We start from the raw sequence: 24,433 nt of genomic DNA, 5'->3' as shown, positions 1-24,433 counted from the left end.
ATGGGAAAAAAACACTATTTTTTGCAAGCCACTTTTGGGTTCACTAATACAGAAAAACATGTTTCACAAGTCTCTGCAGCTCCACTGTATTCAGAGACAGGATCGTGTAGCATAATCCAGCTTCCTGCTTTCATGAAAAGCATGTAGCATCATGACCTATAACCGCTCACATGATCTTCTCAGTGAATGGAGTTTGAGTGGAACCAGAAATGTGGTTACTCTAATCCATTAGGAATTCTACAGTGCAGCATTCACAGGCTGAGAAATAGGATACTGCTCGGCATGCCTTTGCTCTAGCTGGCATCACTCTTCTGTCTGTGACTTCCGATTAAAAGTTGTCAGGAAATAAAGACAGAACAGCTACGCCTGTGTGGAAGATTGATCCCCAAGAACAGAACCCTGTGAATGTATCAGAACTCTTCCACACACACATCTCACAAATGGAGAAGATCAAAGACAGAGAATAACCCTATGTATATCCCAAATGCTCTGAGTAAGGATCCTGCTGGACCTGCCAGTGGAGCCAATGTAAACAGGGAGAAGCCAGTCACTCAGACCCGCTCCAACAAGGATAAACTGTAAAGATTACCCTCAACCCCATCCAACAGGGTTTTCCATACCGCTTACATACATGGCAACAGGCACAGTACAAGAACCTGAACACTTTGTAAGAAGTTTTTGAGATATCTGTAGCTATGCTGCACAACCGGTTGGCCTCAATTTCCACAGCAGGACACAGGGAGAGACCTAATGATCCATACGCATGGTAAGAGGTATGGTTCCCAAAGAATCCTCTCGGAATCTCCCCCATGCCCTCAGGCTGTCCCCGTGCACGGTGGTGTGATCATTGTGCAGATGGGCTGGGGGGTGGGCTTGCGGCAACAGAGGGAGTAGATTTGAAAGGCCCTGTGGAAGTAAGCCCAGTTCTAGCAGAGGAGTCTCTGCAGCAGGACTTCGGGGTCTGGAACTCCTAGCCAGAAGAGAGAAGACTGAGTCCAAGCCTGACTGTTTAGGACAAAAGCTGAAGCCATCTTTCGGAATAACCAGCCAATCCCAAGAATGGTGTTTGGCAAAGCAGGTGCTCAGATACCATGGTGAGCAGATAGCAGACAGTCTCAGAACTTGGACACTGCACCCCCACTGAAACGCCCACTATTGAGAAGGTAAAGGGCTTACAACGAGCATGTCTGCAAACGAATCAAACTCTAACACTTGCATTCCAAGATGATTAGCTCTTTCCACAATCTCCAGACACCCACATCCAGTCTCCCTGGGCAAGAGTGTCACAGAAAGGCTGCTGCCCAGGAACACTTTAGACAAGCAAAATCTATTCTCCTCCAAGTCATTTAGTCTTGATATTAATTGGAATTTGAGTCTGACAAAGCAGTTCCCATTGATCACGCCAGTTGTTGAGCACGTGTACATGGCTCGTTTGGACTGATTCAGAAGATAAGCTCTAGCTATGAACCCAGAAGGGCAGCTTCAGAATCCACACCCGGAGCCTATCCCCATCCTGTGCTCATATCAGCTGATCAAGTCAGGGGAAGCTTCTCTTCCACTTTCCAGCAGAAGGCTTAAAACCTGTGAAACTGTGACATTCCTGCTAATCCCAGTGTGCGACATACTTTTCATTCCTTCCACACCAACAGCTGTGACAGAAGAGTGCGAGGAGCTCAAGGCAGGAGCTAGCTCTCCACTGGCATCTCAAAAATATTGGGAATTGTGGAGCAGCCTGCAAACCTTCACAAGGAGTTTGGTAATTCTCACAGGACTGGTCTTTACTCACCCCAGGGTTCAGAGCTAAAGTCGAACATCTACCAACCAGGGGCAGCGCTCTGCAGAAGGGGCGGCACTACAAGGCTCAGATGAGTTTCCAGAAAGCCTGGAAAGCTTCAGCAAACCTCAGAAAGTTTGACTTGTTTTTTGTTACAGTTGTGGGAAAGGCAAGCATGCCGGAGCTCAGTGACCGAGCACCGTTCGTTATGCAGTGTACCACGGCAAGAAACTCAACAGAGGTCAGCAGCTGCACAATTTATAGTAACAGTGAAGCCACAAGACAGGGAGGAGAAGCCAGAATCTAGGTACACAAGCACTTTGAGTCAAACATGACCACAGCTCCATGAATGATGTGATTATTGGCTGCAAAAATAGCCACATCGCTCCTCTTTTAAATACATGCTGCCTAATTAAACTACAGCAACTATGCTTCTAGTTTTGTAAGAGAGTTTCTAGTCCTTTTGGTTGGGGAAAACAAGCCTTGAAGTAAACCAGATTTAAACTCATGTTATAGCTGCGTGGGTCTGCAGACAGCCTAGAACTGCTATGACAAAGGGCATGTGTTAGCCCTGGCTAGAGCATTTTAGGATAAACAACAGCCTAACACATTTATCCATTGCTAAGTGCAGTGATGGGGCAAGGGCTAGTTACTGGAAAGAGAGCAGGGTGAGGACTGAGGAACAAATCTCCCCCTCCCCAGCACATTTAAAGTCGCACCCACCTTTGTGGGAAAGGGAAACATACATTGTAGTGCTGAGAAACAGCAGCAAGAAAAAAACCTCAAATACCTACTGTATTCCACACCACCCCAAACAGATGCCTACCTCCCTCACTTCTGGACACCCAAAGCCACCACCCATTGACCCTCTTCATAAGACAGCAGAGGGCTCTCAAAGCACCCAGCTGCCTCCCTTCCCCAGTTTCTGCAATTACTGAAAATTTGTATGTGGAGCAAAATACATTTGTTATGTTACGTTTGCACCAGGGATGCTGGCCTGAACTGGCAGTAGGGCCATGGTTCCTGGCCTTCCACTGCAAAGCTTAGATTGTCTGGGCTGTGGAGGACACAGGACCGTCAACATGATTTAATGCAGAAATAAACGGTCGTTCACTCCCTGACGAGGCCTCAACCAAAACTGCCAAACTACCCACCAGCAGTAGACTGCTCTACTGCCTTATGCAGCATGCATCTATGACTAAAGATCCCAGGACTACAGCAAACCCATGTGCAAGCAGGGCTCGTTAAGAAACAGCCCTGTCAGAGTTATGGCTAGGACTGCTGGAAACCAAAGGCAACTCCCATCTTTTCACGAGCAGTGTATTTATACCTGCCTACTGTATTTTCCACTCCATGCATCTGCTGAAGTGGGTTTTAGCCCACAAAAGCTTATGCCCAAATACATTTGTTAGTCTCTAAGATGCCACAAGGACTCCTTGTTTCTTTTACTGATACAGACTAATACGGCTACCATTCTGAAACCAGAAGCCAAAGAGATGCTCCCAAGTATCACTGAATTTCAATGGGAACTGAAAGCCTCACGCCCCCCTCAAAGGATCCCCAGGGCAATAGTTAATTGATGAGGTGGGGAGAGAGGATACCTGATCAATGTAGTTATCTGAAGGGTGTAACCATTGAAGATGGAGAGAGGCTGCAACTGGTGATCTGCTCCCAGCAGATCCTGGGTGGCTTGTGACAGTTATTTGGGAATGCCTGATGGGTGCATTCTGAGGCCTCATCTGTGCTGCTCTCTCAGGGGTTCAAGTACCCCTCGTGTCCCACTAGCCCCACTGTCCAGGTCCACCTCAGCCGGACTACTGCCCCTGCCCTCCAGTGGGGAAACCTCCAGCTGCAAGAAGGGTGTGGAGACAGTTCCGGCAGCATCTGCAAGAACAAGCCAGATGTATGCAGCACGCATGCACCTACCCTCTCCAACACAGCTGGGACACATCTGCTCTTCTTGGAGGACGCAGGTGCAATGCCGATGTTGGCTCCAGACCGTACGCCATGGAGTAGTGGGCTGAGTTGTTTAATAGCAGAGATGAGGACCAACAGCTGTACGCATTCACAATGAGGAAGCAAACCCCCCTGGCCCCACTGCTAGAGCAGACCATGACAAGGAGATCTCCCCTCCCCAGAGAAGAGTGGAGATTGCTCTTGGAAGCTGGCTACACCAGCTATCTCAGTGGCTCTCAAATTTTTGTACCGGTGACCCCTTTCACATAGCAAGCCTCTGAGTGCAACCTCCCTTATAAATTAAGAGCACATTTTTATATATTTAACACTGTCATAAATGCTGGAGGCAAAGCAGGGTTTGGGGTGGAGGCTGACAGCTCATGACCACCCCACCGTAATAACCTCACAACCTCCTGAGGGGTTCCAACCCCTTGTTTGAGAACCCGTGAGCTACCGGGCACCCAACTCCTTGGCACAGTCAGTATACCCCAGCAAACACTACTGCTGGAGTCATGCAAGGCAGTATGCGTACTGCTGAAGGGATGTGATATCAAGGTGGCCACTATGCCGGAGCCCCTGCTGGAAGCCATAAGCCTCAACCCCACCCATCAGTTTAACAACAGACCAGAGATTCTAAACTTTCATGTGTAGGCACAGGAGGACAATTCCCATTGTACATTGATGGGTTTGCTGTTAGCATGATGCGTAGGGACACTACCCCTATCACACAGCAACTCCAATGTATACACAGTAGATGGAGATAGCAGGAGCATTCATGAGACAAAGCAGGATGAGAGAGCTCCTGACCTGCCGTGGGAGTCCCACAACTAATGCAACAATCCCAGATGCCTGTATCATGTTACGCAACAGGCAGAAGAGTTCAGTATCAAGGGTGCTGGACTGGCATTAATCAGTGCAGGCAAAGTTACCCATGAAGCGGTTAGCAGACAGCACGTGTTAGAACACATTTCTAAACTCCTGAGGGACTGAAGCACACATCAATGAAGTGAATAATTTTAGTAGAGTTTATTCTGTGGGGGAGATGCAATTGGGTTTTTGTAAGCCTTAAATGTTCTTTATTATTTGTAGGGGAAAGTTCATGGAGGTGCTGTACTTTTCACAGATGGGGGCTTTATATTCCAGTACAAGAGAGTTGACAGAGGATTGAAGTGGCGGTGTCATGGCAGTCAACAGTAATTGTGATGTGTAACGTGTACAAGATTTGCTTTCAAAAACATTTATTACACAAAGACAAGCTCACAGACTGCCTCACAATCAAAAAAACCACAACCTAACGTGCATGAGAGTGAGTGACAGCAAGAGCACTTCTTCCAAGGGTTTGTTTTCAGACATTTTTCTTTCTCCTCCTCATGCAGAAGAGGTTGTGAGGATGCTTTAGAAGGGCAGAGCAATAGCTATTATACTAATTCAGGGGTTCTCAAACTGGGGGCTGGTACCCCTCAAGGGGGGGCTTACAAGGTTATTAGACAGGGGGTTACAAGCTGTCAGCCTCCACTCCAAACCATGCTTTGCCTCCAGCATTTATAATATACATTTAAGATCATTAAAAAGTGTTTTTAATTTGGGAAGGGGTTGGGGTCGCACTCAGAGGCTTGCTGCGTGAAAAGGGTCACCAGTACAGAAAGTTGAGAACTACTGCCCTGATACTCAGCACTTGGGCAGGTGGTTCTTTGGACAGCCTCAGGGGCAAAGCAGCAGGATCTCATTTTGTTACAGAACTCCCATTGGGCGCATCTGTCCTTGCTGGGCATCTTCCTCATATCCATATGCATCATGGCCTTGTCCTCCTGCCTGCACTAGCCCTGACATTCCAGGAGTTTTCCAAACTTCGGGTCCTGCTGGTCAGTAGTGGCCCCCTCCTCTTGCGGGTCTGAGACTAGAGCACTCAATGCAACTATTAAGTGGTGAGATTTTCCTCTTCCTGCAGCTCCTATTTTTAAGTGGTTCCCAAACTGGAATGCCATCACCCCTGCCTTGTACCTGCACTAGGATGTCCAGGCTGCAGGACTACAATTTAAAACAAGAGGAGTTGGTCACAGCCACATCCCATCAATCCCATGGAATACCAGGGAATGTGATCAAAGCAATTTCAATTCAGCACTACCTGCCCTTGCTTACTTGGAATCCATTATCCTTCACACCTACTTAGGAGAGAGGGGAGTGTTAGTTTAGTAAAGGAGGAGGCAATTAAGGGGAAGGGTGGGGAATACAGTGGGTCACTTCATTAAACAAAGACAGGTGCACCTTAGAGGCAGATGGCCAGATAAGTACACCAGGTAACAGCAATGTTTTGCCCCTAGTGCTCACTGTAATTTTCTGACGTGGAGGTTTGTTTCTTTGATGGCTTCTTGTCATCTTAACCAGAACTCTGACTACATGGCACAGCTCAGATAGGTACCCTGTGAAGGAGTCAGCCACTTCTACCCTAACTGCTAAGAGCAGCCCAAGAACCAGGAGCAGGGAATGTAGTGGGGGGAGAGGCTCTGCAGCCCTGCTTGTGCCATGCAGCAGGAACAGCAGAACAGGGACAATTGGGTACTTTGGCCCTATTACAAACAGCAGGGCAACATGCATCAGAATGTGCCCAGTTCTGCCAGGGACATGCACGCTAAGGCCCAGCTGTACAATAAAAAGCTGCAGGCCTGCAGCAGAAGTGTTTTGTCCCCCCAATTCCTCCTCAAGCCTAAGTACCTTAGCTGCTATCTCAGGATTCTGGGTCCCCCTAAAGAGATCCCAACACTCCACCCTCTCCCAGTCCCCATCTCCTCACCCCTTGGTGTATGGAGACTCCCTGAGCAGTGTTCTCACACTGAAGCCAGAAGGAAGATTGTGATAGGAAGGGAATGGCGTTGACATTTACATTTAGACTTCAGTAAGGATTTTGCTTGGTGCTGCATGACACTGGGTTAAAAACAATACAAAAATCAACATAATCTGTCATGAATCTGAGTTCAGTGGCCCAAGAACTGGCTGTAATTGTGAAGACAAAGTCATCAAGCAGGTGTTTCTACAGGGGCCCAGTTCTTGGCCTTACGCTGTTTAACACTTTTTAATTCCAAGTCCCTAAAATCATTAGTGACAGTTCGCAGATGACAGAGTGGGTAAATAGTAAATAACAGGACAGACAGAGCGATCTGGACCTCTTGGTAAGCTGAGTGCAAAAAAATTATGTATTTTGAAAACAGCCACGTGTAAAGTAACATCTAGGAACCAAGAACGCAGGCCACACTTTCTGGCTGACAGACTATCCTGGGAAGCAGTGATCCTGAAAAAAGACCAGGGTGAGGGTGGATAATCAGCTGAACATGAGATCTTAGTGCACAGTGGCCAAAAGGATTGGCATAGCAGGCTCAGAAGAGGCATCAGTCCCAGATCTGGTACAGCTCATTGTACAATGAGCAAGTTTCCTCACTGCGAGCTAGATTGGACCTTAAGACCATTTGCCTTTTAACAGCAGCGCTGCCTGCTGCTCCTGGCAACGCCCATATCTGCTAGCTGTTCAGTTCTCTGGCTGTACACTGCAGCAGTGGTTCTAATTCAGGACCTATTTCTAAACCTTGCTGGCCTGTTGCAGCCCAGAGATCCGCAGACTCAAAGCTCCACCCCACAGGGGCCTGTATGGGGGCTCAGAGCTAGGATTCCAGTCATGGGCCATCTGGGGAACACTCTCCACCAGCAACTGGAGGGAAGGGCAATGAGCCAAGACACCCCCAAAGAAAACTGCCACCCCCAGTATATGGGGGCAGAGGAGTGTGTGGATGCAATGGAGGGGCAGTGAGCCAACAGCTCCTGAAAAAACAGAGTCCATGGGATGCAGGGGTGGTGAGCTCTGTGGGTAAAGTGGGGGCTGGTAGAAGGAGTTGGAGACAGAAGGGGCTATGGATATCGTGGAGAAAGATCTAGGGGGATGCCAGGATGGGTGCTATGCCAGAAGGGGCATTACATTGCAGGCTCAGGCTGGGGGCAGGGCAGGATGTAGAGAAGATGGTGTCATACAGGGTCACAGAGCCACTCAGGTTTGGCCTGGCCCTGCTAATGGGGGGTGGGGAAACAGGCCAGGCCAAACTTGAGTGAGTGGTTTTGCAACCAATGGAAGGGAGGCTGTGCCAAACCTGGGCTGCACTGCAACCTGTGCACCAAGCTGAGACACCCAGAGCAGTGAGCTAAGCCCAGCCAGCCCCTGCGACCCTTTGACACTTCTGCCACCCAATTTTGGGTTGAGACCCACAGGCTGGGGACTCTGCACCAAGGTACTGCATATGGCTGAACTCAGCCCTCAACATTCATTGTCATCTTGGAGGAGAACAGAGTCTGCCCCGAGCCAGCTGGCAATGCACTCCAAGGCCATACCTGTAATACTGTCAGTGGGGTCTTGTCACAAACCAAGATGTTCGCTGCTGTGAAGCTAGCAAGCAACTGAGCTCCAACGCACGTGGTGCTATCGGGATCTTCTGGCCAAGCTGACCCTTTAGGTCAATAGAGTTTGGAAAGTAACAAGGACCCTGCAGGATGGCTATTTGCACCTCTGGGTCTATTAGCAGTGAGCTCCAAGCACACAGGCACTGGTGGGACTGGCAAAGTGAAGGACCACAAGGCATTCATCGTTGCTCACAGCAAGCCTAAAGTAAAAGGTGGCTGTAACACCGGTCACTGCAGAGAGAACTTGTACCGATGCAACAGGCCTGCTGCGAGACCACAGAGCAGAGCACGTTATTCAGGCCTTGCCTACATGGAAGAGCTCAGCCGGACATCTGGTAGGCACTTCTGAACTTGTGACCCCATGCTGATGTGTAAGATGTTTTAGAAGTCAGGGGAGGCTGGGCATTAATCCCCTCTGGCAGTTCTGAAAATCTCACCCATTGACTCCGACCAGTAAAGCATCTCAATCCCAAGCACAGGTGCCTATCGCCCCTCACAATATACATACCCTGTTTGAAATGCAGTTCTCTCAGGAGCAGAAGGCAGCTGCCACCTGGCACACAGTACGAGAAATAAGCAGGAAAAAGAGAAAGTTGAGAAAAAAACCTGGAGATTTCTCTGGGCTTTGGGTAGGAACAGGTTTGTTTGCACACCCAATGCCAAGCCCGCCAAAGTAAGAGCGACAGACGTAGTGAAATGCAGTAAGGCTGGGACAAACACTCAGCCTTGTGCAACAAAGTCCAAATACCCAGAGTGAAGTGCCTACGCCCAGGTTAAGTGAGGAAACATATCTGCTGTGAGAGTCATGCCATTGTCCAGGTAACTGAATTTTAATGGCCCGAACTTGAAGATTGGGTGGTCCAACAGCTCTGCTCTAGGAATAGGTCTCTAGCCTGTGTTACACAGATCTGACAGGATGATCACAATGGTCCCTTCTGACCTTGGAATCTACCAACTTCTGAAACAGTCGTCACAGCCCAAGTTTAGTTACCATCTGCCAAGGACGGCAGCTTGTCTGGAAGCATTAATTAACAGGAGAAGTAGGACCTGATCCTCACCGAGGCCTTCAGGTGCAACCAGAGCAAATAGCTTTGCATTTTCTGTTTTATCCTCATTTCATTCAGGGACCTTTGCTAATGTGGAGAGATGCATTTATGATTTGACTGGTAACGTACACACGTACGGCCTAAGCCCCTGAACACATCTGCATCAAAACGTGAAGTCCAATACAGACGTACCATCTTCCCTCCACTCCCTACCACCCCAAAGGCAAAGACCATCGCTGCTCAAGAAAGCCTCAGGGCCATGAGCAGCTCTCTGAAGACATCACTAAGACTGTCTTAGAGCAGTGGCTCCCAACCTGTGGTCCATGGATTAGTAACCCCTAGAGTCCTGCTCGAGGGTCAGCAAGAGACAACACTGAGGATGAGCAGTTGGGAGTGGGATAGGGATTAGAAGTGGCTCACAAGGGCTCGTTTATGGAGAGGTCTGTTAAAGTAGCTGGGTAACCACTGTTTAGAGTGAATCCTTGTGCAGCACTTTAAAGTCAAGGGACAGCATTCACTCGTCCTGCTGCCTCACCTGGTGACAGCAGTGATTTATTCAGAGCTGCACAGACCAAGTCACTTACTGAATCCATGAGACAAGAAAAACACGCTGTGAAGAGTGGGTCTGCAGCTTGCCAGCTCATCTGCAGGCTGTGAAGAAGCGTACCCACTTCACCACAGGTGCTCTCCAAACTTTGGAGACTACAATACAGTGGAAGCGGAAGCAGACCTCACATTCACAGCTGTCAAACGGCCTCACAAGGAGAGCCATCAGCAGTGAGTTTGGGCAACCTTCAATCAGTGGCATAGCCAGGTGGACGGAAGAAGGGGAGTGGAAAAAAGGCACCACCCGCCGCAGTGCTTTTACTGACAGGGCTGCACTCCGGGTCTTTGGTGGCACCTCAGCGGCAGGACCTTCACTTGCTCCGCAGATCTTCGGCAGCATTTCAGCAATGAAGCTTCAGTGCCGGCGAAGACACCCAAAGCGAGTGAAGGTCCCACTGCTGAGGCGTCGCTGAAGACACGGAGTGCTTGTGCTCAGTGGGGGAGCGGCCGCTCCCACCTAGCTACACTACTGCCTTCTCTCTTACTCGAGAGAGCGATTCTCAGCAGGTGAGGGTAAGCTCTCAAGACGAAAGCAGGGAGTAAAGAACGCAGTTCTAAAGGTTCAGCCAGAGAGCCAACAATAAGACAAACCAGTAGGTCAGCCCAGAGGAATGAAAGCTCTCGCCTACAGCAAATCACATCAGAGCTATGGAAGCAGTTTAATCTTTCACCGCAGCAGAAAGGGAAATTGGAAAGGCTGGATCCCACAATAGTAAAGATTAGTGATTTATCTGCTTAAATAATTGTCCCAACCCTGAAAGGCTGTAAATATTTCCGTAGCTCAAGAGCACAGGCAGTACAGCAGAAGGAGAGTGTTGTAAAACACGAGACTCTTGCCCTAAAGACGATGTCTGAAGAAAAAAGCCATGTATTAAAGACCTCTGCAGCGTACAGAAGTCACGAATAGACAGTTGTCTTCTGCAACCACCACCATTCTCTCTCCTCCTCCAAACATCTTTCCACCACTAATTTCCTCTCTGGAAATTAATTGGTCACTTTATATGAAGCCTACATTTATAGTTAAAGGCTTAATAAATTATTAATATTTAAATAAATGGTTAGAGATTGTTAGAGTCCAACACATTCTCTAATATACTAAGATCTAAACCTGTTTATAAAAGGTTAATAAGTGACAGTCTGAACTTTTTAAATGTACCCTTCATATAAGTCGACACCTGCTATGAAACCCAATCAGGACATTAAACATACACGGTCCAAGAAGGGCACTCTTCTCTGGTGCAAGGCTCTCCTTTCCACTGGTCTTCTACTCTTATGGCCTGACCCCCAAAACCCTGGCCATCCAAGACCTACTGCAGCAAGGACTGGATGCTGATGGGTCAGGCCTCTAGGTTGTAAACTCCTAAACGCAGGCACAGAGTCATCTTCAGTATCAGAAAAACAGTGGCAATAGGTGCCTGAAATCCAACAGCATTTATGTGCTTAATGTGAAAATATAGCTGCATATCTGCATCTTTAGGTGCCTAAAGACCTTTGAAAACCTAGCCCTTAGTCTCAAGAGACAAGGTCCTTGGTTATATTTGAAGAAGTGTTGCTTACTAGCCTGTATTCCCTACACTCAGGATGTTTAGCTGAAAGGGATCACACGTAAACTTCTAATATTTTCTACTTTAGTCTATAGTGCCAAAAAATGCAGTAAGAGGTGGGGGGTGTTAAGATTTCAAAAGCCAGAGCTCCCACAGTTGCTTAACTGAACCCCAAAGCGTATCTAGTAAATGCATACGTTACTGAGCATAGTAAGAAAGGTAGCAGAGAAGGGTATATCACCTTTCAATGGCTGGAAGACAAATTCAGACTGGAAAGAGTTTTAAGAATAATTAACCACAGAAACAATTCCAAGGGTGGTGGAGGATTCTCCACCACTGACCATTTTTAAATCCAGACGGGCTGAGTTTTAACAGCTCTGCTCTAGGAATGATTTGGAGGCAGGGCTCCGGCCTGTGTTACACATGGCGATCACAGTGGACCCTTCTGGCTTGGGAACCCACAAATCTCAGACTACACTTTACGCACATGTAGTTCATTAACACCTGGAGGTGCAATGAGGATCAGGACCCAGTGTACCACATGAACTCAGGAAAGCCTAGTCAGTGGCTGTGGGAATCCTGGGATGGATTTTCCTAACTTTTCAGTTTTTCAACTATGAAAATCCAGTGGTTTGCACTTTAACTAGATTTTAGCTCATCATTCTGCTACTACAGAAGCCGCCAACAGAGGGGACTAAGCACTTCAGGGTTAACATATGCACTGAACTGCCTTAGCGGGGAAGCATTTCCTTCGAGCCCCACTCAGAGCTGCTGAATTGGGGTACAGCTGCCCGTGGTGCTTTGGAGCGCTGTTGGGTTCCCAACCCCGTTCGTTCTCATTGCCTTTGAAGTTCTCTGAGGAAGTATGAAACCACTTGGGGTTAGGAGAGCCAAGCACATGGGGTGCACTAAACGGAGGGTGGTCATGGTCCTTACTGAGGTGGTCAGAGTTTGTAAAACCAGAACCAAGCCAGCTTAACAGCTGAGCCAGTTAAACACCCACATTTACAGACATTGTCTAAGCATGCAACCAGCTCAGCTATAAGCCACTTTGCTCCTCTGAGCAGAAGCCTTAACACTCCCTTTTCTTCAAAAAGCTAGGAAATCCCTCCCCAGACTCACTTAGTTCAGATTGCTCGAGCGACTGCTTGGGTATCGAGTGTCTATGAGAGTCCCCATTAAAAACCAAAGCACTGAAACACAGAAAGGTTCTATTAAAGTCACATATACAATTCAACAGTACATTCAGTTTCCAGTACTGTTACCTTACAGACATCCTCGAAAGACCTAAACGAACTGTAATACCTATTTATAAACTCATCATATCTAGGAGTACATCCAACTATATAAAGTACATGAGTAACGATCTCAAAAGCTGGCGTATGTATGGTCATCTTGAATAAATATTAACATTCACTTTAAGCATCTCATGTTGACAACCTATAAAAAAAGGTTTATTTATAGATAAGGTAATTTATATAAATGTTAACTGGATGTTTCCAGAGTTAATACTTGGGTTTGGGATTTTTTAATGGTAATGCTGGTTATGCAGTAAATATTACCCTTACACATATCCCTGAGCAACTTTAAGATTTTATCTGGGCATATTAATGTGTGTTCATACAACCCATGGCTCTTAGAGCTGTGCAAGATTTCAGACGTTTTATGTTAGGATCTCAGTTATAAGATCACAATCCTGACTAGTGTGCCAATTAAAAACCCTCAAGCCTGCACTGTACAGATCCCCTAGCGTACAGGAAACATGGAGACTGGACAGGTGATCAGTGCTGACTTACAACACACCAGTGCGACTACAGCGTGCGGTGAAGCAACCACCCCAGTATAGTCTGCTATACTAAAAATATTGTTATACCAACTAGCCAGAGCTAGTTGGTAACTGAACCAAAGGAGTGGGCAAACAGCTAAATTATCCTACAAACACTGAAAGCTGCATTCTGCAGATGTACAATTACAGCTGTTCATAGCTATTCTGGCTGCCTGCAGCAGTTTATTGGGGATTTTCATTTTAGGCCTCAAAAGTCCAGCTGACAGCGGATGATCCACCAAGGGAAATGGGGGAAGACAGCGAGAACTAGAACATATTACCAAGACACTAGAAATGCACCCTCTGGTATAATGGAGGCAGCATGCTAAGGAAACTCCTGCTTGTTGTGTATTTATGGATTAGATATACGTAATAGGAATCCCGGGCTTCCTTAATAAGCATAAGGGATGGCCACCACTAAGAAGAGACTTAGAACATGGCGATGGCTCCATATCAACACTAAACACAATAGTTGTGTACAATTAGTTTGTTTAAAGGCAGCTGTACTACTCCTTCCCTGAGACACCTCCCCCGTGATGCTCACAGTGACCCAATAATTATGGAAAAACAGCTTGCTGAATCATCAAGTTGCACATATGCTTACACAGTAATTACATGATTTTATTGATGTCCCTCCCTACTCGGTTACATAGCTTGTTGTTATACGTCTAGAATTAGACTAAGGCCTTCAGGGCAGGGACCATTTCCCATCCACATGCTTGGGGCCGTCTACACAGGGACAGACAGGAAAGTTAAGCTCACTAACCTCTGTATGCATGCTTTCATTCAGGGAATTAAGCTAGAGGGAGGTCAAGTCCTTTTATGTCTGATTTAAATCCCTGCGTGGACCTTTCAGTGATTTAACTTCACACTTCTAGCTAATTCATATGGACTTTCCTGATCATCCCCATGTAGATAAACCCTTGAGAACTAAACAAATTACCAGCAACTAAAACACTCAGGATAATCTATTTCCTGCTTTCAACCAGGAAATCAGCCATCCCAGGACCACGGTTACTGAAAAAACAGACCACACACTCCACCTTATCCACCCTGCTAGGCCACTCATTCGTCTGTACATAGGAATCCCAGCCTTCCACAACATGCAAAGGGACGGACAGCACTCAGAACAGGGGTGACTGGATGTCAGCGCTAACACTATTATTGCTTAGTTAGTTTGTCTCAAGGCAGCCGCACTACTCCCTCCTCCAGACACCTCTCCTGTGATGCATTGCAAAGTAACCTTGGAAAAATCTACTCTCCCACCCTACCTGTTCCAATCTCTGCTTGCCTGGGCTAACTACCTTTATAGATAGATAAACTGAAGAGCAAGGTACCTGGGATTCCATTCATTCTCCTGTTGATCGGGTTTCACCAACATCTATATCAGGGGAGACAACCTATGGCACGAGTGCCAAAGGCAGCACGCGAGCTGATTTTCAGTGGCACTCACACTGCCCGGGTCCTGGCCACTGGTCCAGGGGGCTCTGCATTTTAAATTTAATTTTAAATGAAGCTTCTTAAACATTTAAAAAGCTATTTACTTTACATACAACAATAGTTTAGTTATATATTATAGACTTATAGAAAGAGACCTTCTAAAAACGTTAACATGTATTACTGGCACGCGGAACCTTAAATTAGAGTGAATAAATGAAAACTCGACACACCACTGCTGAAAAAAGTTGCCAACCCCTGATCTAGATACACCTCTCCCTCGATATAACGCTGCCCTCGGGAGCCAAAAATGTTACTGCGTTATATCGAACTTGCTTTGATCCACGACAGCGCGCAGCCCCCTTCCCCGCCCGAGCACTGCTTTACCGTATTATCTCTGAATTCATGTTACATCAGGTTGTGTTATATCGAGGTAGAGGTGTACCTGATCAAAGATGCACTGTAAATGAAAAGCTTCAGACATTAAAGTGTACGTCATAGCAACTCCACGAGAAGGTTAGCACTGGCTTTCCTGCTTCTCACTTTAGCTCTGGACTAGTATTAGGGTCCCAATAAGAATGCTTACAGCAGCCTAGGCACAAAGCGTATTTATCCTTCACTTCCACCTCCCTCCCAAACAGGGATTACAAACAGCAAGCTTGCTCCTCGGTTACAACAGATAAGGGTGGCCAGCCCAGGCAAGCAGAGACTGGACCAGGTAGGATGGGAGAATAGTTGCTTTGCAGGACATTTTGCCAAGTTTAGTTGGTTAATAAGGATTTCGAGTTTTCTACACCGTAACAAAGGGTGGCCAAAGAGAACCCACAGAATTGCACAACACTGCGTAGTACACCCAGCTACAACCAATTCCCACCCAGGACCTCAATGTTCTTTACAAATTATGAATTAGGTCTCAACACTATGCTAGGTGGATATCCCCATTTTACAGGTAGAGAAAGTGAAGCACAAAGAAGCTACTTCCTCAGGATTACACAGAAAGCTGGTAGCACTGCCAGGACCAGGACCTGGACCAGGACCCAGTCCTGCGCTTTAAGCACAAGACCTTCCTTCCACATTCAGGTCAACCTTCATCTTTAATAGAGGAGCAGTCCATAATCACAGACAATGCACCATCTTGATCCCAAGCAGCTACCTGCAGATCTCAGAACCCAGGGTAGCTGCGATCTGTTCCTTCTGGTAAGTTGCCAGTACAGCCACATTTAGACAAGACCTGGGCATTCCATGTTAAAAAGCTCCAACATTTCCCTGTGTGCCAAGTCACTGCAGCATCTGAGCGCCTAGCAAGTATTCATAAACGTATGCTCAACACTGCCACGCGGGGACCCCTAGTTTAGAGATGAGGAAACCAAGGCATGGAGAGTGAGGGGCCAGCCCAAGGTGTCACAGTAAATCCAGAGATAGGGGTTCAATTCCCACCTCCACCAGAGGCCCAGTGCGCTGTCTCAACCACACAGCCACCCTTCCCCTCAAATTCAGCCAGGGGGCTAGAGAGACATAGGAGACCTCAGAGAAGAGGGCATATAAGAGGAATAAAACCACATATGCTTCCTGTAGCACTGTTTAGCTGCCTTCCCCAGTACATACAAAGCTAGCACAAGCAAATCAAGCAACAGCAACTAAACAGTGTTAGCCACTCCAGAAGACACATACAAGCAAGCACCGATTTCATTGTGGGTCTCTGCAGACACAGGAAGACCTCTTGCTGTTTATTCATGGCTGATTTAGTTTCTCCCAAAACATTTTAAATGTTCCTAACTGAATCCGCCCAGGGAATTCCACAGCTAGCAAAGCGCCACAAACTGGTTTGTACCAGCCTTTCCAAAAACACAACCATACTTGCTTTGCTAGCCTGTAAAAGCAGCAGTAATTTTGTGGCAATCCAAAACCTTGAGTGCCCTCATCAATAATGGGACCATTGTGTGACGCTGCCGAAGCTCCCACAGCCTAGCAGCCAGCAGCAGCTTGTCCTGCTTTACCTATTCTCTGCAGGGAAGGAAGTTAAAACTGAAATATTCCATCTTCTTTCAGGGAAAATAATTCTAGGGCACCAGACAAGTACGACTGGAAGAGGGCCCAGAGGAGGAAAGGAGGCAGTTAGTTTTAGAATCAGCATCTGACCCGTATTCCCATACAACCCTTTTCTCCCAATGAAGCCAAATACCTACAAAGGCTCAGAGATGAAAGCCAGTTTTAGTGCAAGTTCTTTTGCAAGCACACATACAAAAGGCAAGAGCCATGGGTTTATCGCCATTCATTCGGATTCAGTTTAACTGTATACTCACACATTTCTGCTTCTAACAACACTGCTTCTCTTGAGAGCAAGCAGCCATTTTACAAGATCCCTTGAGACTGTAACCCTTACCATGACAGACACAGTGGCACATGAAATAAACTCTCAGAACATAGTCCCCTTCCTTGAGACAGCACAGCTCTGCCATCTTAGGCCGCTCTCACATCAGCAACAGTCTGCAGCCAAAATTATTAGGGCCTGATCAGCAAAGTGTAACATCACCAAGGCAATGACCTTTGCATTCAGGCTCTTGGCTAATTCAAGTCACATACTCCTCTCATTTCAAGGCTTTCAGCTCACATTCTGCTTCACAGCTCAGCTCTGTAACAATTAAATGTGAGTCAATCTTCCAAACACCAGATCTCTTCAATTCTCCTTCCCGCAGGGTTGCCAACCCTCTGGGACCGTCCTGGAGTCTCCAGGAATTAAATATTAATCTTTAATTGAAGACTGTCATGTATAAAATCTCCAGGAATGTGTCCAAAATTGGCAACCCTACATCAAAATTCCTCTAGCCAATCAGCCTGCGCAGCATAGAAGCTGTAAGCTGAGGAATGGCTAGGCCAAAGTCCATTTTGTTTTTCCTCTTGCTTGCCTGAAGAGGCCAGAATGGTTAGCATACCCCAGGAAAGCCAACTAACCCGGCTAAAAGATAGATTTGAATGAACCGACAGTGCTATCCAACTCTTTCAGTTCTCAGTGATCCTCAGATCTAGAAAGGAATGGGTAGCCCTGCCTGACACACAAAGCCTCAACTGCGCCAGGAGGTCCGTGTCCCACAAAATGGACGCTGGCTATACCAGGGCCACTTACAACTGTCTGCAGCTTAAAGCACGTTCCTGCAGCACTATTACAAGAAGTGGACGCTTTGCAGCGCAAAGAGAGAACTGCCTGCTTGCAAAAGAGGTGGTAAAATAAAAAGCAGATCTGAGTCTTGTCAACAACAATAAACGTGCGCTGCTGGCACCTCCACTTGTGCTGTTCCAATGAAACCCTCACTGTGAGGCAAGTGTCTGTGTAGGACATGCAGCTGGCCCACAATCATTGCTTTCTACCAGTCCAACCCACCGGCACACTCAGGTGGCAGTACCATGAGGTTTTGGGGTTTTACGAGTAGTATTTCTGTTTCTATTTCACAGAGGTTTGTCTTCTCTCTCTGGCCTGGCCCTATTTCAGGTGAAGGGACCCGTCACTAGAGCCATTCAGTGAATTAACTCGATCCCATTAAGATTCAAAACAGGTTTTAATCATGGAAGATCTCACCAAGGCACCCCTCCTTCCAGGGAACACAAGTCTCCCGGGGAAGCAAACACACTCTGACCAGCTGACAATTCCCAGGGAGAGGCACCGTAGCCCACTCCTTTCAGAGTTCAACTGGATCCCTGTTTTCTTCTGCAAAGAACGTTCTGGGAAGGAATGGGATGTATTTTGGGAGTTGGTGCCTGGGAGCCGTGAGGTGGGAGGAATATGCCCTGCAAGAGGGTGAAGTGAGGTTGCCTTGATTTTGGTACCAGGTGACCTAGAAAGAGCAAGGAGCACATCTCAGATACTATCTGGGGAAAGGCCCTTTGGGAGTGACCATGGGGAAACACCTGCCCCCTTCGTGATCATCAGACTGAGGAAGAAATGACTCACTTCATCTTCTCTTTGGCAATCACTTTGCTCAGGAGCAGAGCCTAGTCCTCAAGTCTGAGGAAGTGATAACCCAGAACAGAGCTGGAGGCTGGGTTTGGTAAGGGGAAAGGGAGGCTGAGTGCAGGTGTGAAACAGAGGCCTTGGGCAGGCTCAAGTGCACAATCTCCAGAGCAATGGGGGGGTCCCCTCCCCCCAGAAGCAGGGCTGCGGTGTGACAGTCCTGTTCCCTGGAGAGTGGACGTTAGCAGACCAAGGCCGCGGACAGGGCCAGACACCACGACAGGGGTGGAGATAAGGTCTTCTGGGTACAGGAGGGGTCAGCCCTTGGCAAAGGGGTTCTGTAGAAGACAGGCTTGTCTAGATCCAGGCACAGCATCCAGAGGACGCCGGGGGGTGGGGGGAGGACAGAGGTTATGGGCAGGTCCACGGAGCGGCAGCAGAGATGGAGAAGAGGTCCCAAGAAGGCAAACAGAGGACTGAGGTCCCAAGGGTGGGTACCTGGTAGAACAAGATCATGGGCAGGCGCACCATAGGGCGGGATTTAGGGGTCCCAGCAGTGCAGGGGGGCTGTACGTGGTAGACCGAGGCCTTCGGATGGTCCAGGAACACCATGCAGGGCAGTGGGGTTTGTAGGCATCCCCAAGGCTGTGGTGTGTCCCAGGGGGCTGCAGGGACAGTACCTGGTAGACCAAGGCCATGGGCAGATCCAGGCACACCATGCGGGGGGCAGGGGGAGAGAAGGGGAGCTGTGGGAGTACCAGGAGCAGGGGACTGGTACCTGGTAGACTGAGGCCTCGGGCAGGTCCAGGCACACTGTGCGGGGGTCCCAGTGGGGGCCAGGGGGGCTGTGGGGGTCCGGGAGGGGGTACCTGGTAGACTAAGGCCTTGAGCAGGTCCAGGCACACCATGCGGGGGGGGGAGGGCGGGGGGGAGGGGAAGAGCTGTGGGGGTCCGGGAGGGGGTACCTGGTAGACTAAGGCCTTGAGCAGGTCCAGGCACACCATGCGGGGGGGGGGGAGGGCGGGGGGGAGGGGAAGAGCTGTGGGGTGGTACCTGGTAGACCAAGGCCATGGGCAGGTCCAGGCACACCATGGGGGGGGGGGGGGGCTGGGGCTGTGGGGTGGTACCTGGTAGACCAAGGCCTTCGGCAGGTCCATGCAAACCATGCGGGGGGGGGAGGGGGGGCTGTGGGGTGGTACCTGGTAGACCAAGGCCTTCGGCAGGCCCATGCACACCATGCGGGGGGGGGAGGGGGGGCTGTGGGGTGGTACCTGGTAGACCAAGGCCTTCGGCAGGCCCATGCACACCATGCGGGGGGGGGGGGGGGGAGGGAGAGCTGTGGGGTGGTACCTGGTAGACCAAGGCCATGGGCAGGTCCAGGCACACCATGCGGGGGGGGAGCTTTGGGGGGAGTCCCAGGGGGGCGGTACCTGGTAAAACGAGGAATTGGGCAGGTCCAGGGACACCGTGCGGGGGTCCCGGGGGGGGGCCCAGGGGAGCTGTAGGGGTCCCGGGGGGGGTACCTGGTAGACCAAGGCCTTGGGCAGGTCCAGGCACACCATGTGGGGGGGCTGTCAGGGGGTTCCATGGGGGCAGTACCTGGGAGACCGAGGGTTTGGGCAGGTCCAGGCACATCGTGCGGGGGGGGGGGCTGTGGGGGGGTTCGGGGGGGATACCTGGTAGACCGAGGCCTTGGGCAGGTCCAGGCACACCATGCAGGGGGCTGTGGGTGGGGTCCCAGGGGGGTCTGTGGGAGGGTCCCAGGGGGGTACCTGGTAGACTGAGGCGTTGTGCGGGGGGCTGTGGGGGGGTCCCAGGGGGGTACCTGGTAGACCGAGGCGTTGGGCAGGTCCAGGCACACCATGCGGGGGGGCTGTAGGGGGGTGCTGTGGGGGGGTACCTGGTAGACCGAGGCCTTGGGCACGTCCAGGCACACCGTGCAGGGGAGCTGTAGGGGAGTTCCAGGGGGGTGCTGTGGGAGGGTCCCAGGGGGATACCTGGTAGACCGAGGCCTTGGGCACGTCCAGGCACACCGTGCAGGGGAGCTGTAGGGGAGTTCCAGGGGGGTGCTGTGGGGGGGGGTGTACCTGGTAGACCGAGGCCTTGGGCAGGTCCAGGCACACCGTACGGGGGGGCTGTAGGGGGGTTCCAGGGGGGTGCTGTGGGGGGGGTGTACCTGGTAGACCGAGGCCTTGGGCAGGTCCAGGCACACCGTGCGGGGGGGCTGTAGGGGGGGTCCCAGTGGGGCTGTGGGGGGGTCCCGGGGGGGTACCTGGTAGACCGAGGCCTTGGGCAGGTCCAGGCACACCGTGCGGGGGGGCTGTAGGGGGGGTCTCAGGGGGGCTGTGGGGGGTCCCAAGGGGGTACCTGGTAGACCGAGGCCTTGGGCAGGTCCAGGCACACCGTGCGGGGGGACTGTAGGGGGGTCCCGGGGGGTACCTGGTAGACCGAGGCCTTGGGCAGGTCCAGGCACACCGTGCGGGGGGGCTGTAGGGGGCGTCCCAGGGGGGCTGTGGGGGCGTCCCGGGGGGGTACCTGGTAGACCGAGGCCTTGGGCACGTCCAGGCACACAGTGCGGGGGGGCTGTAGGGGGGATCCCGGGGGGGCTGTGGGGGGTCCCAGGGGGGTACCTGGTAGACCGAGGCCTTGGGCAGGTCCAGGCATACCGTGCAGGGGGGCTGTGGGGGGGTCCCGGGGGGGCTGTGGGGGGTCCCAGGGGGGTACCTGGTAGACCGAGGCCTTGGGCAGGTCCAGGCACACCGTGCGGGGGGGCTGTAGGGGGGGTCCCGGGGGGGCTGTGGGGGGTCCCAGGTAGACCGAGGCCTTGGGCAGGTCCAGGCACACCGTGCAGGGGGGCTGTAGGGGGGGTCCCGGGGGGGCTGTGGGGGGTCCCGGGGGGTACCTGGTAGACCGAGGCCTTGGGCAGGTCCAGGCACACCGTGCAGGGGGGCTGTAGGGGGGGTCCCGGGGGGGCTGTGGGGGGTCCCAGGGGGGTACCTGGTAGACCGAGGCCTTGGGCAGGTCCAGGCACACCGTGCGGGGGGGCTGTAGGGGGGGTCCCGGGGGGGCTGTGGGGGGTCCCAGGGGGGTACCTGGTAGACCGAGGCCTTGGGCAGGTCCAGGCACATCGTGCGGGGGGGCTGTAGGGGGGGGGTCCCGGGGGGGTCCCATGGGGGTACCTGGTAGACCGAGGCCTTGGGCAGGTCCAGGCACACCGTGCGGGGGGGCTGTAGGGGGGTCCCGGGGGGGCTGTGGGGGGTCCCGGGGGGGTACCTGGTAGACCGAGGCCTTGGGCAGGTCCAGGCACACCGTGCGGGGGGGCTGTAGGGGGGTCCCGGGGGGGCTGTGGGGGGTCCCAGGGGGGTACCTGGTAGACCGAGGCCTTGGGCAGGTCCAGGCACACCGTGTAGGGGGGCTGTGGGGGGGTCCCGGGGGGGCTGTGGGGTTCCCAGGGGGGTACCTGGTAGACCGAGGCCTTGGGCAGGTCCAGGCACACCGTGCGGGGGGGCTGTAGGGGGGGGTCCCGGGGGGGTCCCATGGGGGTACCTGGTAGACCGAGGCCTTGGGCAGGTCCAGGCACACCGTGCAGGGGGGCTGTGGGGGGGTCCCGGGGGGGCTGTGGGGGGTCCCAGGGGGGTACCTGGTAGACCGAGGCCTTGGGCAGGTCCAGGCACACCGTGCGGGGGGGCTGTGGGGGGGTCCCGGGGGGGCTGTGGGGGGTCCCAGGGGGGTACCTGGTAGACCGAGGCCTTGGGCAGGTCCAGGCACACCGTGCAGGGGGGCTGTAGGGGGGGTTCCGGGGGGGCTGTGGGGGGTCCCAGGGGGGTACCTGGTAGACCGAGGCCTTGGGCAGGTCCAGGCACACCGTGCGGGGGGGCTGTAGGGGGGTCCCGGGGGGGCTGTGGGGGGTCCCAGGGGGGTACCTGGTAGACCGAGGCCTTGGGCAGGTCCAGGCACACCGTGTAGGGGGGCTGTGGGGGGGTCCCGGGGGGGCTGTGGGGGGTCCCAGGGGGGTACCTGGTAGACCGAGGCCTTGGGCAGGTCCAGGCACACCGTGCGGGGGGGCTGTAGGGGGGGGTCCCGGGGGGGTCCCATGGGGGTACCTGGTAGACCGAGGCCTTGGGCAGGTCCAGGCACACCGTGCAGGGGGGCTGTGGGGGGGTCCCGGGGGGGCTGTGGGGGGTCCCAGGGGGGTACCTGGTAGACCGAGGCCTTGGGCAGGTCCAGGCACACCGTGCGGGGGGGCTGTAGGGGGGTCCCGGGGGGGCTGTGGGGGGTCCCAGGGGGGTACCTGGTAGACCGAGGCCTTGGGCAGGTCCAGGCACACCGTGCAGGGGGGCTGTAGGGGGGGTTCCGGGGGGGCTGTGGGGGGTCCCAGGGGGGTACCTGGTAGACCGAGGCCTTGGGCAGGTCCAGGCACACCGTGCGGGGGGGCTGTAGGGGGGTCCCGGGGGGGCTGTGGGGGGTCCCAGGGGGGTACCTGGTAGACCGAGGCCTTGGGCAGGTCCAGGCACACTGTGCAGCACAGCACCGAGTACAGACGCTCCTCCAGCTTCACGCTGCCCTCAGCCCCGCCCGCCCCCGCCACCTTGAGCCGCTTCTTGGGCGGCGCGTCCGGGTCGGCGGCGGGCTCCGCGTGCGGCCGGGCCCCGCCGAGCAGCAGCCCCGGCTCCTCGGGCCCCGCCGCCGCCGCCGGCCCCGCCGCCTCCCCCAGCCCCGCGGAGGAGGAGGAGGCCGCCGCGGAGGAAGAGGCGGCGGCCGGGCCCCCACCGCCGGGCTCCCGCTCCTCCGCCCCGGACATGGCGCCGCCCGCCCCGCGCTGCTGCCGGTCCAGACTCCGCTGCCGCCACTTCACCCCGCCACCGCTGCCGCCATCTTTGTTTGCTTCCTCCTCCCCCCGGCCGCCCGCGGCCGCCACGCCCCCACGGCTCCCGCCAATCAACGCGCTGCGGGGGCGGGCCCGCCGCGCCAGCCACCTACCAGCACAAAGGTGGTCGCCACGCCCCCTAGGGCGGCCCCGCCGCCGTCCACTGGCTTTTTTTATTGACAATTTCACGAACTCGGAGAAGGAACAAAACAGCGGGGGCGGGGCCAGATGGGGCGGGGCTAGTGCAGAGGGACCCTAGGGAGGCGGGACTAAGAGCGGGAAGAGGTTGGGGGGGAGGAGTTATGGCAGAGAGGGCGGGGGAAGGGAACAGGCTGGAGGGAGGGGCTGGTGGGGAGGGGGAGGGGCTAGAGAGGGGAGGGGATGAATGGGCGGGGCTAAAGGAGAAGGGCTAGAGATGGGAGAGGAGGGGCTAAAGAGAAGGGGCGGGGCTATGTGGAATGGGAAAGGGATAGAGAAGGGTGGGGCTTGAGGGGAGGGGCTAGAGAGGGGCGCGGCTGAATGGGAAAGGCTAAAGGAGAAGGGAGAGGCTAGAGGGGAAGAGGAGGGGCTAAATGGAAGGGGAGGAGCTAGAGAAGGGTGGAGGGGTGGGGCTGAATGGGCGGGGCAATGGAGAAGGGGTAGCTACAGAGAAGGGGCAGGGCTGGCGAGGGAGAGAGAGGCTAGAGTGGAGGTGGAGCTGGAGATGAGAGGGAAGGGGCTGGGAGAAGGAGGTGCTGCAGGTCTAGTGAGAGGGGGAAGGGCAAGGTAGGGTGGGGGCAAGGGGCTGCAGAACCTGCAGCAGGCACAGCAGAGATTGGATGAGGACGGTAAAGCACAAATGAAGACATCCCACCCCTAGGGTTGCTGGCTGTATAATCACACAAACCCAAACACCCTTGCTCCACCCCCTCCCCGAGGCCCCGCCTCTGGCCCACCCCTTTTCCAAGGCCTCAGCCCCACTCACTTCATCCCCCCTCTCTCTGTTGCTTGCT

At 52.7% G+C, this 24,433-nt stretch overlaps 1 protein-coding gene across 30 annotated transcripts in view; it reads right to left on the bottom strand.

Moving 5' to 3' along the window:
* ZFTRAF1 (zinc finger TRAF-type containing 1) overlaps positions 1-23,454 on the bottom strand; it is a 50,615-nt gene extending 27,161 nt beyond the window's left edge. The window contains exon 1 of one of the 30 annotated variants that reach the window (XM_050939419.1): positions 23,055-23,454. In XM_050939419.1, the coding sequence (XP_050795376.1) occupies positions 23,055-23,375 (321 nt within the window). In that variant the 5' untranslated portion in view covers positions 23,376-23,454. Of the gene's footprint in view, positions 1-20,250; positions 20,288-20,399; positions 20,431-20,474; positions 20,499-20,571; positions 20,596-20,661; positions 20,695-20,750; positions 20,800-20,846; positions 20,896-20,941; positions 20,981-21,013; positions 21,063-21,109; positions 21,134-21,204; positions 21,239-21,298; positions 21,348-21,476; positions 21,514-21,571; positions 21,621-21,666; positions 21,699-21,753; positions 21,803-21,847; positions 21,897-21,941; positions 21,978-22,034; positions 22,084-22,120; positions 22,158-22,214; positions 22,254-22,308; positions 22,346-22,403; positions 22,453-22,497; positions 22,534-22,591; positions 22,641-22,677; positions 22,715-22,771; positions 22,821-22,865; positions 22,903-22,960; positions 23,010-23,054 lie in introns of those variants that run through there. The other 29 variants (XM_050939438.1, XM_050939426.1, XM_050939439.1 and 26 more) reach the window with 29 other exon arrangements.
* Positions 23,455-24,433: the final 979 nt, after the last annotated feature.

The sequence above is a fragment of the Gopherus flavomarginatus genome, chromosome 2 (genome assembly GCF_025201925.1).
Source record: "Gopherus flavomarginatus isolate rGopFla2 chromosome 2, rGopFla2.mat.asm, whole genome shotgun sequence".
Lineage (NCBI taxonomy): Eukaryota > Metazoa > Chordata > Testudines > Testudinidae > Gopherus > Gopherus flavomarginatus.
Note: the sequence above shows the minus strand (reverse complement) of the source record. Positions and strands in the feature narration are given on the sequence as shown.